The 19,625-nt window shown below is 44.1% G+C and overlaps 1 protein-coding gene across 2 annotated transcripts in view; it reads left to right on the forward strand.

Moving 5' to 3' along the window:
- MYO10 (myosin X) overlaps positions 1–19,625 on the forward strand; it is a 215,868-nt gene that overhangs the window by 46,150 nt on the left and 150,093 nt on the right. For both annotated transcript variants that reach the window (XM_057708750.1, XM_057708749.1), the window contains exon 2: positions 1,100–1,198. In XM_057708750.1, coding sequence (XP_057564733.1) covers positions 1,100–1,198 — 99 coding nt within the window. The remainder of the gene's footprint in view (positions 1–1,099; positions 1,199–19,625) is intronic.

Below are 19,625 nucleotides of genomic sequence, written 5' to 3' on the forward strand. Positions count from 1 at the left end.
CTGCTATGAACATTCGGGTGCATGTATCTTTTGGAACTAATGTTTTTGTTCTTTCTGAATATATACCCAAGCGTGGAATTACTGGATCATGTGGTAGTTCTACTTTTATTTCATTTAAGGAACTTCCATTTTGTTTGCATAGTGGGTGCACCAGTTTACATTCCCATCACCATGTACAAGAATTGCCATAAAGGTAACTCTTTGTTTGAACAATCGCTGAACACCCAGTAATTTCTTCGAACTTTTTGTTTATCACTTGTCCTTGAAAATGGTTTTCATGTTGTGAAATCAAAGAAAGAGGAAATGCAGCATGGAAAAGCTAAGTATTATGGTTGTCATTTCATTTGTCCAGTGGGGAAGTAAAAAAGCAAAATGAAATCAATGCCAAAAATTGTGCCTAAGGTTAAAACAGGATCTGAAAGTTGCTGTCTCTTGGGCTGTAATCCCAGATTTTGGGGTGCATTTGATGTCTGGTGGAGTCCTACCAAAATTCATGCCAGTGGATTGGGTTGTGATATTTAAGAAAACTTAATTCCCCTCTTGGAGAGTCTAGTTGACATGTGGATTTGGTACAAGTTAGGAAGTCAGTGGTGGAGGGTCCTGATGCTCTTCACGTGGGCAAGTACGTGGGGCTTGGACCCGGGAAGATGGAGCCCGAAGGTCCCAAAGGGTTCTTGACTAGGGGTGAGGCAGCGCAGTGACCTGGTTAAACTCATGGTTTCTGGATGTGTGATGCTGGGCAAGTTTCCTTACCTCTAGGCCTCCACTTCTCCATCTGTAAAATGGGATGATAATAGGGCTTGCCTCAAAGGGTATGTGAGTGAAATGAGCTAATCCACATAAATAATTGCGTTTTAGTACTATTTTCTCTGTCCTTTTCTCTCTCTGTCCTGTGGGACTCTGTCCCAGTCACACTTGTACATGTAAGGCTATGGATGATGCTTTCTTTGAAGATTCATTCCTTGCTTGTTTGAGAAAGACGTTTGCTTTTCAAAAGATGATTTTTAAGGAATTTAGTAGTATAGTCATTTTAAGGGTGGTGTTTTGCCCCAAAAGGCAATCCAAACTCATAGTTAACTCCTGTTTGTTTTGTTTTCAGGGAACACGGGTCTGGCTGCGAGAAAATGGCCAGCATTTTCCAAGTACGGTAAATTCCTGTGCAGAGGGCGTTGTCGTCTTCCGGACAGACTATGGTCAGGTGAGCAGAGTCCCGACAGCTTCGTGATATCCGCGTTCTGCTTCCTTGGGTGGCCCTACATAAGGGCACGTGTGCTTACTCTCCCCGCCCCTCATACCCTAAGCATCTTTTCTAAGTGATTCAGCAAAATCGCAAAAGGAATATGTAATACACACCTCGAGTATGTGAGAGATGCAATAAAAATTCTCCCAGATCTACCAAATTGTACACTCTAAATATATGCAGTTTATTGTATGTTAACTGTATCTCAATAAAAGTTCTTAAAAAAAAAATTCTCCCAAATCGAAATCAAAGTGCTCCAACCAATACGGGACAGAAGAGCCCTACACGTGGCACGTTTCTTTCCTGGGGCAAGGAAGGTATAGAGTGCAAGCAATTTGAGAAAACGTTCAAATACATTGATATTTGCCAGTTGGTTTCATTACCACTTTCCCTTAAAATTTGCCAGCTTTCTTAGTGTTGGAACTACTGACTGACCAGTGAGACTGTAGCGGTGACCTGGTCCCTGTAAGAACAGAATGCACCAAACCAACTAGCCTGAGCGTCTTTGTCCGCTTAGTGAAGCAACTGAAGAGGTTCCTTCTGTTTGTGGGTCCCCATTCTTTAGTGTAAAACAAAAGCCGAATCACTGAAAACAAATACGCGAGTCTAGAAACGACTCATTGGTTATATTTGGACAATTGTGGAAAGGAGCCCAGCTTCTCCACTTTTTAAGGAAACCCTTTAAAAAAATTTTTTTTAATTGAAGTATAGTTAATTTACAATGTTGTTAGTTTCAGGTGTACAGCAAAGTGATTCAGCTGTATATATAGATATTTTTTTCAGATTCTTTTCCATTATAGGTTATTACAAGATGTTGAATATAGTTCCCTGTGCTGTATGGTAGGTCCTTGTTGGTTACCTAGCTTGTGTATAGTAGTGTGTATCTGTTAATCCCAAGGGATTTTAATGTTACAAGTGGGCCCTCCCTCAGAGACACATATTAAAATTTAAGACATAAAGGACTAAAAAGACGTCATATGCCAGTATTTAAAACTCTCAGTTTCTGAATTTTGTTTGCAAGTTGTGTTGAAAACAAAAGCTTCAAGCTCAGTGTTGTGTGGTTTGCAGCTGATGGGCTATTTGGTATCAAAACCTTGAGCAGAGATGATCCTCTTGGTAGCACATTCCTCATTTCTCGGCTTAATAAGCAGTGATGTTTCTGGGCTGTTTTGCAATTCCTCAGTTTCTTTTTCATCTGAGAGTCTTGAATGGCTCTTCAGTATTTAGCTGGTGGTGCTGATATAGCTGTGATGTGCAGATGGAGAGCGGGGGGTGGGTGCAGGGAGAGGGGGCACAAAGAGACCACGTGTCTCACAGTCACTGACGCCCAGTCCATCAGGTTCTCAAGGTAGTGCGATGTGATCTATAAGGTAAGGACCGAGTGACCTGGCCAGCGTTTTTCTGTCTTGCCTTCACTCCTCTCTTGCCTTCTCGCTTTCCCCAGATAAGAATTCATCTTCTTTCAGGCCTTGTACATACTTCTCAAGATGATAACGAAAAAGGAAAACAGTATTTAGACCGTGTACCTGACTTGACAGAACTTAATGCGGAATTCTTTGCTTTTTTGACCATGACTTTTTTTTTTGGTTGACTTATTTTTTAATCCCAAAGATACTTTACTTTTTGTTCCCTTTTCTCCTCTTAAGAAAAATTGTGATAAAAAGCGCATAACGTTAACATTCCCATCTTAACCACGTTGAAGTGTACAGTTTAGTAGTGTTAAGTACATTCTCATCACAGGGTAGTAGATCTCTAGAACTATTTCATCTTGTAATACCGAGACTCTGCCCAGCAAACACTTTTAATTCCCCAACTCTCCTCCTCCAGCCCTTGGTAACCACCTTTCTACTTTCTGTCTCTATGAGTTCGACTCCTTTAGATACATATATAAGTGGAATCATACAGTATTTGTCCTTTTTTGTTCCTGGCTTGTTTTGCTTAACGTAGCGTCTTCGAGATTCTGACGATGCTTTCCATTTCTACTGAACTTCGCTTTGCTCAGAAGAGGCTTCTAACATAGCATTTCTAGCAGCTTCGTGGCGCTAGTTACTGCCTGTGTTGCGTGAGCAGCCGTCCACGTCACGTGACACTGTTGCCAACCCGTCGGTGGGCAGCCCTCAGTGAGGCGTGGAAAGGGATGGTCAGGCCAGCAGTTCTGTTCCCTCTTGACAGTATTTATGGATTGTGGGTTTAGACAGAACTAAACCAGGAGAGTGTATACTTAAACATGAAAACAACTCCCAGCTTGGACTTCGAGTCTTCCGTCGGTCATCAAATCTCTGGTCTTACATTGTCTGCTCTGTCATTCGCATGTATGACAACTGTAATTAGCGTGGCTACCCATGTAGGAAATACAGGGTTTAAAATGTGACAAAGTGAAGCAGGTTGGAAAGACGTGGCTCAGACGTGGATCAAGAGCTGGCAGTGGCCAAAGGACTCTAGTTGCTCTCTCTCCTGACCTACTTCTTCCTCTCCTGACACCATAGGTTCACTGTGAAACATACAGGCGTAGCCACCAAGGATGAGAAGTTCATTACCTGCTTCTGGCGCTCAGGACAGGCACGCCCGTTGTATATCTGGGCAGGGATAGGATTCGTGAAGGAGTCAGTGTCAGAGATGTAGGGCATGACCTTGTCCTGGTCAAATCCGTGGTAACTTTTCAAAGAATTGGCTTATTTCAGCCCAGTTTGGTATGTTATTAAAGGGTGTTAGGATATTGGTGTTTCCACAGGAAAGAACAGGGAGTTATTTAATGGGTCCAGATTTTTAGTTTTGGAAGATGAAAAAGTTCTGATGGTTTCAAAACAGTGTGAATGTGCTTAATGCCACTGAACTGCACACTTAAAAATGATTACAGTGGGGATTTCCTAGGTGGCGCAGTGGGTAAGAATCTGCCTGCCAGTGCAGGGCAAATGGGTTTGATCCCTGCCCCAGGAAGATACCACATGCCGCGGAGCAACTGAGCCCGTGAGCCACAACTATTGAGCCCATGTGCCACAACTACTGAAGCCCACTATCCTAGAGCCCTGCTCTACAACAAGAGAGGCCACCGCAATGAGAAGCCCGCTCACCACAATGAAGAATAGCCCCCGCTTGCCGCAACTAGAGAAAGCCCGTGTGCAGCAACGAAGACCCAACACAGCCAATAAAATAAATACATTATTTATTTATTTATTTATTTAAAAAATGATTACAATGGCAAGTTTTTTGTTAGTATGTACATCTTACCACACACACAAAAAGATATCAGCGTTTGAGGTCAAATGGTAACGGGTAAAAGCTGTCAAATGGGTATTTTTCTGTATCTTTGTAAACAATTCCAGTAAAATTTTTATGTTACCAAAATAGGACCTCTCAGACTCCATAAGCAGGTTCCAGGCTGTTAGTTGAATTACCCTTTGGTTTAGAGCAGTGCCTCTCAAACCTTACTGTACAGGAATCACCTGGGGTGGGGGTGGGGGTAGGGGTCTTGTTTCTGATGCACATTCTGATTGGCAGGTCTGGGGTGGGGCCTGAGAGTCTGCGTTTCTCACCAGCTTCCTGGTGATGTGGATGCTGCTGGCCCACGGGCCACATTTGAGTCACGAGGATTTACAGGACATTGCGGAGAACTGCCTTAGGGTGGCAGTTACTGCAGGGAAGGGCAGGAAGTACTCTCAATTCCCTCCACGTACCGCCCGTGCTTACTGTTTGGGAGGAAGCAAAAGGTAAGGAAAAGAGCTGTAGGTAGTGGTGGAAAATTGTGCTTAGGCTTTGAGAAGCTTTCCCTTTCTCTGTGTGCTCCCACCCCGAATTCCAGCAATCATTTCACCTCAAGTGTGGCCAGGGATGGTGCTGACTGCAGGCGAAATAGTGCTCAGGTGGATTAAAAAGCAGTTTTCAAAATCCTGTTTCGTGTGGGAAACCAAGCCAAGCCACAAGTAACTAAAATCCTAAAATGGGGTCCCCGGGACATGGGGTGGGTAGGAGATAATACAATGTTGTTTTTGGTGAGAGCCCTGAAGGGCCCATTTTCTTATTTCCATTCAGCCTCTGAGGGTTTGGCACATTTGCTCAGCTGTTTTTCTTTTTTCTTTTTTTTTTTTTGCCAGGGAGATAGTTTTATATTAATCTAAAATTCCATCCCACGCCAAAATTTAAACTACTGTAGGTTGGTCCCAGGAATACAGAGGAGCAAAACGTTCCCATTTGAGTCATAACTTATGTTGTACTTGCTGTGAAGTGTTTGCAGATGGAAAGAGAAACGTGTGAGTAACATGCTAACAAGCTTTGTTGAAAAAATGCATAGCTGCGTCCTCTGGAGGACAAAGCCCATGGGCAGGTCAGCACATGCTCTGCAAGTTAAAAATGACTTGTCTTCTTGCATGGTAAGCCTTGGACGGAGTTGTACAACAGCACCACGGTTCTGCAGGGTACAGCTTTGGCTAAAAGATGGACTCTGGTGAAAAGAGTAGGATGGAAGTTGGCACGAACGTTTGTCTTTTCCAAAACATTCACCAGGCACGTGGGCGATCACTGAAGCACCCTTTTGGAACATTGTAGAATTGACTAATAAGTTCTAAATTAGAATTTTCACTTTGAGAGCCAACTATTTTATTATGTTTTCTGAGAAAAGCCTGATTTGATTACTGTGAAATAGCTTAGAGTGATACCAATTTACCTAATTGTATTTTGAGCGATAGTATTTTAACTTACCCCAGTCAACTTATCAAGAAGATTACCCTGCAACCATCCTGCTGGGTTTTCTGTCTCCATCATCTCCCTATGGGGTCTTCTGAAATATTTTACTGGCTGGAGAATTAATCGTCCCAACCTACAAGTAAATACCTTCCTCCATGCCCTTCTCTGGTTACTTGCACCAAGTATAATTAGACTTGGTTTTAAAAGTTCTTCTGATTTTATTAATCCACAAAAAGACCGTTAGGTTGCCTGGTACTTTCAAGTCGTCCCTACCCCCCAAGATAGTCAGACTTCCTCAGGCCACACAGGAAACACAACCCTCATTATTTATAATCACATCTCCCATTTAAAGCCATCTCTAACCTTTTGGGTTTGACCTTTGCTTTGACTTGTTGGAATTAATACTATGGGCCCAATTTTGTGAAACTTGGTAATGGATTAGTGTAGTGATTTTTCATTGCATTTTTTGTTATTTTTCATACACTTTCTGCTTTGTCCACCTGCTTTTCTTTGCTTTTTTCTCCTTCACTTTGCCCCCATTGGTGCCTTTTTGTGTCCCTTGAATGTCATGGGGATGTGGCAGCTTTTTGACCTCTCCACATCCCGCATGGGTTCCCTCCTGTGTCGCAGAGAAATCTCCTCCAAGCCTGTTAGAGTGCTGGAAAATTCACCGTGGGACAGCCCACCATGTCTCCCATCTCAGCGCTCCAAATGCCACCCTGCAGCTCCACTGATTGTCAGGAATCGGACAACTAGAACTGGGTGATTTCAGCTTGAGGTGGGAACAGGTCAGATCTGACTTTTGAAGGAAAGCGATGGAGCCTAAATCTTTTAACCAAGTTGAGAATTGCATCTGAGAGGAAGCTGACTGCACAAGCTGGCCCCCGAGAGCCCAGGAATGCCCACCCATTTCAGCAGCCGCAGAAGCTGAATTCCTGGCTTCACACGCAAAGCCACCTGTTGGCCGAGGCGGCTCCTTCTCTGTAAGCGGATGGGGAGTGAGTGAGCAGCAGCTGGCATGGGCCCCCAAGTCAGGTGGGGCCCTCTGGGGTCCCCCAGGGCAGCTCCCATGAATGGTGGGGGAAGATGGGAGGAACCGACAGAGAGACAGTTGAACTTATGAAGATGGAGGAAAGGAGTTTGCAGACAACATTAATGATGCAGAAGTAATGTCATTAGGATACTGTGACTGCCAGAGCCAAACTCTGGGACAACAGGACAGATTCCTTCTAGTCAACTGACCTGCACATAATTCCCTTGCTTTTATGTTGTTTAAAAACCAAAATGTATATTCTATCCCCCTTTCAATCTTTTTTCTCCTTTTTGGTAAAGAGAAACAGTTTCATATTAATGCATGTATTTTCAGGAAACTACCCATTTTTTTCTCAGAAGGAAAGAAACAGATTATGTTTTCACTCCCTGTAGCCTTTCAAGTCTCAGCTGTCCTTGTATTGCAGTCAGTGCTTCCAGCCAAATTAACCTGTGGGGTCGGTTGAACCATAGGAAGTTGCCATCTCTCTAGGATGAGGGAGTTGAAAAAGGCAGTTTCCTGTGGTTGAGCCTAATAGTATGCTAATTGCCCTCTATTTTAATTGTGTGTTTTAGCTTATCAATATTTTTATGATTTAAAGATAGATAAATTTTTCTGACAGCATACAGTAAAGTTGAACAGAGTAATTTTGTTTGTTTGCTTTGTCTTGTTTTTTGTGGTCCAGTTGAGAGACAAAGTATATCCCTCAAACAGTCCTGGCTTTTGGGGTACCACTGCCATCTGGAATTCTGGTGTGTGTGCATGTGTGTGTGTGTTAACAGCTGTGACATTTGTATTCCTTTTGGGGTTTTCAGCTTTTTGGATGGGTATTTAAAATATTTGCTGTGACTGATCTCTCCTGCAAATGTCCAAAAATTTTTTAAAATTTTAACCATTTTTTAAATTGAAGTATAGTTAATTTACAGTGTTGTGTTTGTTTCAGGTATACAGCAAAGTCATTCAGTTATGTATAGGTATAAATACCTATTCTTTTTCAGATTCTTTTCCATTATAGGTTGTTACAAGATATTGAATAGAGTTCCCTGTGTTGTACAGTAGGTCCTTGTTGTTTATCTATTTTATCAATATGTATATTAGTGTGTATCTGTTAATCTCAAGTTCCCAATTTATCCCTCCCCAGCTATCCCCTTTGGTAACCGTAAACTTTCTATGTCTGTGAGTCTGTATCTGTTTTGTAAATAAGTTCATTTGTATCTTTTTTTTTGTTTTTATTGGCTGCATTGGGTCTTCTTTGCTCTGTGTGGGCTTTCTGTAGTTGCAGAGAGCGGGGCCCCTCTTCTTTGCAGTGTGGGGGCTTCTCATTGCAGTGCCTTCTCATTGCAGAGCATGGGCTCTAGGCTCACGGGCTTCAGTAGGTGCGGTGCGTGGGCTCAATAGTTGTGGCTCGCGGGCTCTGGAGTGCAGGCTCAGTAGTTGTGGCACACGGGCTGAGTTGCTCCGTGGCATGTGGAATCTTCCTGGAGTAGGGATCGAACCCGTGTCCTCTGCATTGGCAAGTGGATTCTTAACCACTGTGCCACCAGGAAAGTCCCTGTATCATTTTTTTTGATTCCACTTATACGTGATATCACTTGGTATTTGTCTTTCTCAGCCAGACTTCAACAAATGTCCAGATGTGAGTTGAAAGAAAAATGAATGGATAAATACACAATTTATTTTTTGAACTGGAACTTGGGTTTTCTTATGTATGTGTATTTATTATGGTAAATATAAATTACATAGAATTGACTATTTGAACCATTTTTTAATAATTCAGTGGCATTTATTACATTCATAATGTGTGCAACCATTACCACTATCTATTTCCAAAACTTTTTCATCACTCCAGACAGAAACTCTAACCATTAAGCACCGACTCCCTATGCAATTTGTTTTTAGACTCCTTTCCTCTTGGATACCTCTTCTTGTGCTGCCTGCCTTTTCTAGATATAAAAGCACATTAGACATTCTGCTTTGTCCTTTCTTAAGGAATAGACACCATCAAGAAAGAACTGCTTTATTTTTTTGACTGTAAAAATTTTTTTTTTATTTTGGAGTATAGTTGATTTACAGTGTTGTTAGTTTCAGGTGTACAGTAAAGTGATTCAGTTACACATATATCTATCCTTTTTCAGATTCTTTTCCCATATAGGTTATTACAGAATATTGAGTAGAGTTCCCTGTGCTATACAGTAGGTCCTTGCTGATTATTTTGTATATAGTAGTGTGAATATGTTGATTCCAAGAAAGAACTGTTTTAGATTTAGCTCCAGAGTCTGAGGTTGGAGAATTGGATGCTGACTTAGATCTGCTGACCGCTGATGGGCATTTGGCACTGACCTCGTGGTGTGTGCATGGGGGTGGATGGTGCTACCCCCGTGGGTGGGTACAGGGCCCTTCTCAAGAGGCAGGAGGCTGCACTGCCATCCAGAAAGCCAGAGGAAGGGGACATGCTGGTGACAAGTGGTAGATAATTTTTAAAAAATCATTTTTTTGATTTCCCTTGTTAACTTCAGTACAGGTCCATCTGCTATTCTCGGAATTCACGTCCATCAAAACAGTGCCGCTGTATTAAAAAGACAGCATTGAGCTGGGAAACTTAAATTCTCTATGCTTTTCCCACATTTCGCTATTTCATCCTGGAAATACCCGTCTCTGAGATGGATATTAAACCCTGGCCCTTGGAGTTTCCTAGAATCAGAAGTCTATACTCCAGAGACACTCCTCTGGGGCATTGTCTCGCTTTAAAGACCAAGTCAAATGCAGTTTGTCCAACTTCCTTGGCTTAGAGGGAAAAAAAGTGTTTTCAGGCCTGAAAGCCACGTGATTGACTCTTTAGATCTCTTCCAAGAATCTGGTTTGGCATCTTGTGGCTCAAAGATGGAAAGTCAAATGTTTCCATTAATTTTCACTCTGGGAGTATAGGAAAAAAACAATGTCTGATTGTTGGTGCATTTAGCTCCAGGAAAAAACATGTGTGTATTTGCAAATCTGCATAGCTCTGTGTAGACATTCGCTTATTGTAACTTGGGAAGAGGTTATCCCTCAGGCAGAAGGCTTGTCTTTCCCTTTCAGGAACCTGGTTCCTGCAGAGACGTGCCTGGCCTTCCCCGCCTTCATCCAGGGATGAACGCTTGGATGAAGACCTTTTCACAGAGGCTGTTTCAACCTCTCCATCCAAGAGGACCACTACCTTGACAATGTATCATGTGTGATTTTTTTTTTTTTCTTTCCTGTCTCCTCACCACATGCTCTGAGAATGGGGGCGTGTCATTGCTGTGTCCTTAGCTCCTAGAAACGGAGCCTGGCCTGTGAAGGCACTCAAATGCTGAATGTGTGGTGAAGCTCCATTTGTAGTCAGCACAGAGTCAGACGAGTCATTAGAATGATGTGTGGTGTGTGGAGACTGTTATCATATAACATTTTATTTAAAAAATTTTTTATTACTAACTTTTTTTGGAGTATGGTTGCTTTACAACGTGTTAGCCTCCACTCTACAGCAAAATGAATCAGCCGTGCACATACAGGTATCCCCTCCCTTTGGACTTCCCTCCCATGTAGGTCACCCCGGTGCATTAGGTAGAGGTCCCTGTGCCATGCAGAACGTTCCCATCCGTTGTATCAATAATGGATTATGTGTTAATCCCAGTCTCCCAATTCCTCCCTCCCCACCCCTTTCCCCTTGGTATCCATACATTTGTTCTCTACGTCTGTGTCTCTATTTCTGCTTTGCAGATAAGATCATCTGTACCATTCTTCTAGATTCCACATTATCATATAACATTTTAATAAAGAAATCAGGAGTCTGAACGGACCACAAGTGACAGAATCAGCCTTCTGTCCCAAGAGTCATGGAGCGAGTTTCGCTGTGGTATTTCTATCCTGGCCGTGTGCGAACCTCCCTGAGGCCGTTAAGACCAAAGCAAAATAAAGAACATTGGAAATAATTAAAGGGAATTCCTTTTTCAAAGGAATTATTTCACTTGATAGAGTCCAAAAACATATAAACTGCACTTTCATTTTTCAAGAGGGAGTGGGTGGGTGTGGAGTTTGGTACAGAATATTTTCCCAAAGTTTGGCATTTTGAAACCTGAGATGATAATTCTATATACTTCAGCATCTACGCTGAAACAGTTTACAGTGACAGACATGACAGGATGTGTTGGTGTTCAAAGGAGTGTGACCTGTGTCGAATGTTGTAGACCTTCGCTTGCCAAGGGCGGGTGCCACTCCTCTTCTGTTACCTGCCCTATTGCCAGCACCTCTGAAAAATCCATTGGTAAGACCTTAAGAGACCCGTGACTCTGGGGCCTGTCTCCCTGCTCCTTTAAGTGAATCCAGCTTATTTCTGACCCTTGTTTTCAGGACAGGCTTTTGCCTTCCTGCCCAGCCTAGACCCTTTGGACTGAACAGCCAGGCCCCTCCCTGTCTGGGCCTGTGGAGGGGTTGGATCTCTGTTAACAGTGTTTACTGGCCCCAGCGAGCCTCTAGCTGACCACACGTACCGTGATTATGCAGGAGAGAGCAAATGACTTCTGCCCCGGGTTATGACCTTCTGCGGCTTCCTGTTCTTGGTTGGGCCAACTTGCTGACTTCCTCCTTTGTGGCTCTCTCTCCATTTCGGCCCCTCTTTCCTCCCTGGGTGCATTGAGTGAGCCTCCTCTTCCGCTCCCTTAGGCTTGGTCTATTTATTTGGACGCGGGGCTGCCTCTGCCTGCCTGTTGGTCACATCTTGGATCAGCGGCTGGATTCCAGGCTCTGCTCTGGTAGCTTGTGCCTGTGTGAGCCTGTGGTTTATCCAGACCCTTTCCGCAGTCCCCGGGGAACGCTGGTCTTGCGTTGCTAGTGTCCAGGTACAGAGAGGAGGGCTGATGTTTTGTACTATTGGACTCCTGGTTGCTTTTAGTTTTGCGGTTAGTTTAGCAAATCAAGTTGCTCATACTTTACTTGAAGGTAAGCGGGATACTGCCTTGGTTTTTTGGGTTTTTTTTGTTTTTGGCTGCGTTATGCAGCGTGCGGGATCTTAGTTCTTCGACCAGGGATCAAACCCGTGTTGCCTGGAGTGGAAGCACAGATTCTTAACCACTGGACCACCAGGAGGGTTCCTTGCCTCGCATTCTTGATACCCATGAATATTGAAAATAGCGCATTAGTGCTGGATGCTAAGCTCAGACCAGGTGGTAACTTAAAACTGGGAGATGTGATGTCGAAAACTGATGAAATCAAGACTTTTTTTTGAGGCTTAACTGCTATACCTTTATTATAAGTGTCATTTTGTGAAAAATGTATGTTAAGACTTTGCAAATAAAAACAGTTGAGAAAATTATCTACGGGAATCAGAGATGGCATCATTGGATGCTGTGTGTAATTTCAGTAGAAAATGCAGCGGCAATTTATTAGAACAGATTCCAGTAGTTGTTGGTTTGTGACTGAGGTGCACTCCATTTCTAAATTTCAGTTACAGGCCTGTTATTTAGAACCATTTTTCCAAAAGACTCAGTGATATGCATAAGGAGTTGGTTACCCAGTCTGTCTACAAAGACCTTTTGGGGTACCAGCAATGCAAGACTTGGGATGGTGTGAAAGTCCTCTCTTGCCTGATTCCAAGTTTAAATATGTGTGGTTACCACTGTGATGAGATGAGGGAACCACATCCTTCCCACGGTCACCTCCCTGGGAGCTGTGGGAAAGGGGGGCACCCCACCTCTGGGCCGTGTCCTCCTCATGAGGGTGGGCGTTTAGGATGCGTAAAGGGAAGAGGGTGCCGCATGCTGGTGACATCTCTCTACGAGGCACGATGCTGGTGCACGTTCCTTCTGTTTGTCCTATTTAATCCTCAACTTCCCTAGGTAGGTGTGGTCAGCGTATTTTTTATTTTTAATTAAAAAAATTTTTTTACTTCTTTATTGGATTATAGTTGCTTTACAATGTTGTGTTAGTTTCTGCTGTACAACAGAGTGAATCAGCTATATGTATACATACATCCCCTCCTTCTTGAGCCTCCCTCTCACCCTCCCCATCCCACCCCTCTAGGTCGTCACAAAGCACCGAGCTGATCTCCCTGTGCTCTGCAGCAGCTTCCCGCTAGCCATCTATTTTACACATGGTAGTGTATATCTGTCAGTGCTACTTTCTTCATTCATCCCAGCTTCCTCTTACTCCCCTGTGTCCACAGGTCTATTCTCTACACCTGCATCTCTATTCCTGCCCTGCCACTAGGTTCATCAGTACCATTTTTTTAGATTCCATGTATATGCTTTAATATACGGTATTTGTTTTTCTCTTTCTGACTTCACTCTGTATGACAGTCTCTAAGTCCATCCCTTTCTCTAGAAATGACCCAATTTCATTCCTTGTTGTGGCTAATATTCCATTGTATATATGTACCACATCTTCTTTATCCATTCATCTGTTGATGTTGCTTCCATGTCCTGTCAGCCATATTTATTGACATGAAAATTGAGCTTCTGTGAAATAGGAGGGTGGGTCAAAAATTATCCACACTCTGGCTGTAGAATTTATTTTAATTAACTTTTAGAAAAGACAAATACATCATTTTTCGACACAGTCTCCTTGCTTTTCAATACTTGGTCCATCTGTCAACAAGCTTTCATATTCCCTCATTAAAAAATTTTAGGCTGAGCTGTGAGCCACGAATGCACCACTGTCTTCACTTCTTCATCAGAAGTGAATGTTCGTCCTTGTAGGGCTGCTTTCAGGGGACCAAACAGGTGAAAGTCTGATGGAGCAAGATCAGGACTATAGGGAGGATGCTCTAACCCCTCAAAACGAAGTTTTTGCATAGTGTTGACAGTGTGGGTGGAAGTGTGCAGACATGCACACCCTCAGACCACAAAAAAACGAATCACTGCACTGCTCTTCTTTTGTGCAAATTACAAGCGAGGCATCCATTTTTGCTCGCACCCCAGTTACAAATGAACTGATGTAACATGTTCACACCTGCACAGCAGTGACTGGAGAGACAGTAGCCTTGGAACGGAAAGCACTGATAAGACAATGCAGCCAACAGAAGTTTTAATATAATCAGAGTGTGGATAATTTTTGACTCACCCTCATAGCATGTCCAAGAGCCCATACTTGGTCAGTTATGAGTTGGTAGAGGTTGGGTTTGGATCCAAACTTGACTGACTTTCCACTTGATCACATCACTTCCTCTGGAAGAGCGTGAGGTGGTGAGGCCTGTGATGGGGGTTGTTGCCTGGTTACCTTCTCAGGCCCCGTGACTGCTCATCCTGGCTGTTTTCCCAAGTTCATATCTTTTCTCTCTTTAGGCCCCTGGGATTGAGTGTCCTTGTCTCCTTACTGGTCATGACCTTTGTGCTTTCTCTTGAAGTTACTCTTCAAGAGCAGTAGGTTCCACCTTCCCAGTTTCCTCTTCCTTTGTGGTGGCTTTTCCCCTTTATTTTGTGTTATTGCTCCAGGGAAATAGAAGGGTTGGCGAAAATCCCCCTTTTAAAAATTTTAATGTTTCATCGTCTTGTGTTCACAGTCTCGCTTCCAATGCAGCTGCTTCTGCCGGGGTAATTCTCAACCCTGGCTGCACATTAAATTCACTGGGAAGCTTTTATCAAGAGCCTTGGCCCTGCCCCAAAACAATGAAATCTGACTCTCAGCTGGGGCTCAGGCCCTGGTGTGTTTTTAGAAAGCTTCTTGGGTGCCACTTAATAAGCCGTCAAGGTCAGAACTATTTCATAGACCGAACGAGCATCCTATTGAAATAGTATGTTAAAAGTTGCTGAAAAAGCACAACTTTTGCTTACTGGGCTTAGAAAATGCTCATGTTAGCCATGATTTCTAGGCCTTCAATTTTCTTATATGGCTTCTTTTTTGGACACTTAGGTAGTTCTGTGGAATGTCTCCAGTGCCCACAGTATCTCTGTGAATTCAGTTCCCTCTCCATCCAGCTGTCCACTGGGCCCTTGTCTGCAAGGGACCCCCCCTGCGCATCCGTCTTCCTCTCTCTCCAGGGAATTGACCTGTCCTTGGTCTTTTCACCTCCAGCTTTCTAGTTGGATACTCTGTTTGAGTGGAACATTTGGGTTTAAATGTTCCAAACACTAGTGCAGTATTTGTTCGTGTGTGATTCTCTGACTGGCTCCTTCGTAATCAATCAGTCATCGGGGCCCTTGTGAAAGATGCAGCTTCCTTGGTCCCACTTCTGTTCTCAGTCCCACGTCTCTGTGCAGGGGTCTGTATCTTAACAGGGTTCCGAGATGATGCTGTTCACAGTGAAATTGGAGAACCACAGACTCAGTGAGTATTGTGACTTGAGATGAATTCTCTCCCACTCTCATTTGGTATTTACTTCAAATTGGGCTGCTCCCTGCCCTGTGAGGCCGGAGGCTCCGGGGAGGGCCTGGCCTTCCTGGTGTTGTGACTCTGCAGACAGATGTGGTTCTTTCATGGTCCACATCTACCTCTTGCCTGCATCCTGCCTCCTTTTTTCCCGTGTTGGAACAGAACCTGGTGTTTGGGCATCTCTGCTTCCAGCTGTGAGATGCTATGAAGCTTACTCTAATTTGTATTGAGAGAAATCCTAACAGTAAAGCAGTTCCTGAAATCCCTCCACTGAGCTCCACGCATGGAGGCCGTCAGTGATAGTCTTGGATTGCTATATCTGTGTTTATCAATGCACGTTAATATCTGTGTTTATAATAACATAGATATTATAACAACTCAGTTAAGTTATATCTGTGTTTCTGAGGAAACCTTACCTGTTTCTACCTCAAGGAAAGAGGGAGGGAGTTGATGTCTGAAGGAAGGATAAGGCCTTGGAGTAAGAGCAAGGCCTGGGGCGAGGCGGGGCAGGGGATCTGAAGGCCTATTTCCTCCAGCCCTGCACCTGCCCTTCGGCTTGGATGACCCCACCTGGGCTAGATGAGATGCAGAGTAAGGGAGGGGTGGGTGAGGCACAGGCAGCCTCCCCACATTGGAGAGGAAAGGGGCTTATCTGTAACCTGTGTGTGCCTGCCTCTTCTGTTAACTTCTGCTTAAGGAAGGTCTGCTACTTAGAACTGCAGGGAAAGCATGAATGACTTCCCGCTTTTATTCCTCACTGACTGCACTGCTGTTTTAAAGGTGTCGATTCAAACTACGTGGGCCCTTGGGAGCCACGTTGCCCGGGAAGGGTGCTCAGGGACCTTTCCAAGGGTGTGTTCATTATGTTGCTCTTTGTGCATCATCAGGCCGTCTATTTGTACTGTATGCAAATTAAGCCTTGGTGTTTTTCTAAAGAGTAGCATCTAGCTTGTTTGAAGGCAGCTGTTTGTGTTGAAGTTACATATGTCACGAACACAGCATGACTGAACTCGGTAAAGCTGATGTGATTACTCCAGTGTTGAGCTGAAGCAGCCGTGGCAAACCGCTGCCCATGCCTGCTGCCTGTTTCTGTGCAGCTTACAAGCTCGGGAATGGTTTTTCCATTTTTAAATGTTTGGAGGAACATCAAAAGGATGATATTTTATGACACATGAAAATGATAAGAAAGTCGAATTTAACGCAGATGTATTGGACACAGGCATGCCCATTCATTGGTGTATCTAAGACCAAGTTCAAGCTACAGCAGCACAGTTTGGAGTCAGAAAGCCTCAAGTTAACCATCTGGCCCTTTGCAGAAAAAGTTTGCTAAACCTGATCTAAAGGGTTGTTTTTCCCAGTTACTTCTGATACAATGTTTTAGTGTTGCAGGGGGCCTTCCAGTGGTTCCCAATCCTGGCTACACATCGGAATCACTGGAGTGGTTACTAATTGGGATGTTTGGCCCCTACGTCTTGCCCAGTGGTACAGCCTCCTGAAAGTGAGCCCAGGACCCAGTGGTACAGCCCTCTTTGGAGGTGAGCTTAGGACCCAGAGGTGAGCCCAGGACCCAGCAGTACAGCCTCCTGAAAGTGAGCCCAGGACCCAGTGGTACAGCCTCTTTAGAGGTGAGCTTAGGACCCAGAGGTGAGCCCAGGATCCAGTGATACAGCCTCCTGAAAGTGAGCCCAGGACCCACTGGTACAGCCTCTCCAGAGGTGAGCCCAGGACCCAGTGGTACAGCCTCTCCAGAGGTGAGCCCAGGACCCAGTGGTACAGCCTCCTGAAGGTGAGCCCAGGAATCTGTACTTGCAGCCAGCCACAGGATTCGGTGCTGTGAGCCTGAAGCTAGTAGATAGATTCGTTGCTAAGCCCCATCATTTTGTTTTCCCCGTGAGGGGAAATGCCTACCTCCAGAGGACAAAGATTGACAGTGGCAAAACCCATGTGTCCTGCTACCAGGGACCCTACCTGTAGGGAGTGGTTCTCAGAATTGAACAGGCATCAGAATCCCCTGGAGGGGTTTGTTAAACCACTGACTACTGGGCCTCAACCCAGAGGTTCTGGTTCAGCAAGTCTCAGGTGGGGCCTGAAAGACTGCATTTCTAACAAGCTCCCAGGTGCTGCTGCTGGTCTGGAAGGCACACTTTGAGGACCAGTATATAGGGCTTGGCGGGCTGGATGTGGGTGTTTTCTTTTAAAATCTATGCTGTAAATAAAAGCATTACACAGTCTTCCCCCCCGCAAAAAGCATGTTCTTGAAAACCACAGATGGTCCCTCACACAGTCCAAGTACCTTTTTCGGCTGCTGCAGCCATAAAGGACTCATTCTTGAACAGTGTCCTGTCAGAAACTGTCTGGTGATCTTAGTTTTAAATACTAACACCTGTCAATGGTTTAGCCTGTAACTATTTTTTTCTGAGTTAGTAGAGAACCACACCCAGGCACCGCAGAAATAAGAACAGCCTGTGTTCTGTGTTAATTACATCCCAGCACATTTCTAAGGAAGGTCGACTCATGGAAGTTGTTCCAAGAATGAGTTGATTGTGCTTATACACTTTCAGGGGTTGCTGTGTAAAGCTGGACACTTAATGCTTTTAATATTGAAGAGTAGTTAAATTGGTAACTTAACATTTGCCATGCCAGGCAGTTACACTGCCCTGGTTTTCTAAGTGAGGTGCCAACACTGGAGGAGGAAGGAGAGCGATTTTCATGTTTAGAAGCTCCAGTTGGAACTCCTAAGCTCTTGATTAGTCTTAGCTTTCATATACTATTTTATCCATTGTCCGTGTCATCCTGGCTTGGAGAACATTGGATGGGTAACCAGAAAGGGGGCCAGGACGAGGGCGAGGAAAGTGGGGTGCTGAGGGTGCAGATGTAGAGAGGCATCGCTCAGGGTCATCGCAGGTGCTGAAGCTGCGTTGCAGGAGCCCCAGGGTTGGTGCACCTTGAATTGTACACCCTGGGTACCTGCCTCACCCTAGTCCCAGCCCTGATCAGAACCTAGGAGTTAAAGCAAGACTCCCTAAGAGGCCCATCTGTAGAATCAAATGCCCCTCTTCCCTTCCCTTTGCTTAAATGATGTATTGATAGTTTTAAAATATTCTGAAAAACGACTCATTTTGAACAGTCGTTTCTTTGATTTTTTTTTCAAATATCTGCGTCAGGACATCTTCGTGAACTTCTCTAAGATTAAATTACTGCAGTATGCACTGCCGCGTGGAACATGATGTTTTTGACTGTTCACATGAATTTTTGAGGGAAAAAATGCCCTCAAAGGGTTTCCTAGATGAAGCCTTTATAGCAGGCTTGTGCAGTCTCCCATAAAACTCTAACATTACGTTCGTAAATTCAGCACATGGCCTGTATTAGAAGTTCCAAATGCAGTGGCTTCATTTTGGAGGTTTGAGTCCGTCTTTAATCTAGCTGCTCTTTGGGTGTTCCAAATGGCTCTTGTAATGATTTTGAAATAATTAATAGTATTTCTGAGTCTTCCAGTGAGGGTAAGCGAGTAGCTAGCCCTTGAGAATTGGGCAAGTATTTTTGTCTTCTGGAATGATCTTCTGTTCTGAAATGCATCCATCTTCCTGCCATGTCAGAGTTCACAGCGGGCTTGCTCCAAGCATCTGCTTTTGCTCTTGCAAAGGCAGCTGATGACAGATGTTTACGTGTGATGCTGAGGACCCCTCTCTCATGTGACAGTGGGCTGGAGCATATGCTGTCCCCAGTTTCAGGAAGCTTTTATTAACAGAGGACTCAGAAGAGATCAGGCCACCGGGGAATGTTGCCAGCCTGCCTTTGTGGAGGGCAACCCCTGTCCGAATAACCTAATTTCCTTTCCTGAGCAGTCATCAACCAGGGAGGTTCAAGTTGCAGATGTTTCAACTTTAGCAATTATTTTTTTTCTGATTTAAAAACATCCACAATTTAAAGTCAAAGATTGTTCATTCCAAACATTTATTGAACTTTTCTTCCCCCTTCACCAGAGGGACTTAACGTGGCTTAGAAAATAGCACGCAGGTCTCATAAACATTCACTGAGACAGCGCTAGAGAGCGAAGGTGTCAGCATCGCAGTCCCTGTGCTTATTTTGGATGTTCCCTGTTGGGGACAGTCTCTGAAATGGTAAGAGGATGTAAATGCCGTAGAGAAAATAATTTCTGCCTTTTGAGGAAAGTCATACTCAGAAGTATCCATTATTGGCTCATTGCTATCTTTGATGGAGATTTTAAAATAGTTCACAGATGTTACTTTTAGCTGAAAGAGCAAAAGAGGCTGTAGGCACATTTTAGCACCTAGACTATGGTTAGTTAATATCTTTCAGAAGTGTGAGTGGTGGTCTGAGATGAAAAGGATAGCT

Source organism: Hippopotamus amphibius, chromosome 15, assembly GCF_030028045.1.
Source record: "Hippopotamus amphibius kiboko isolate mHipAmp2 chromosome 15, mHipAmp2.hap2, whole genome shotgun sequence".
NCBI lineage: Eukaryota > Metazoa > Chordata > Mammalia > Artiodactyla > Hippopotamidae > Hippopotamus > Hippopotamus amphibius.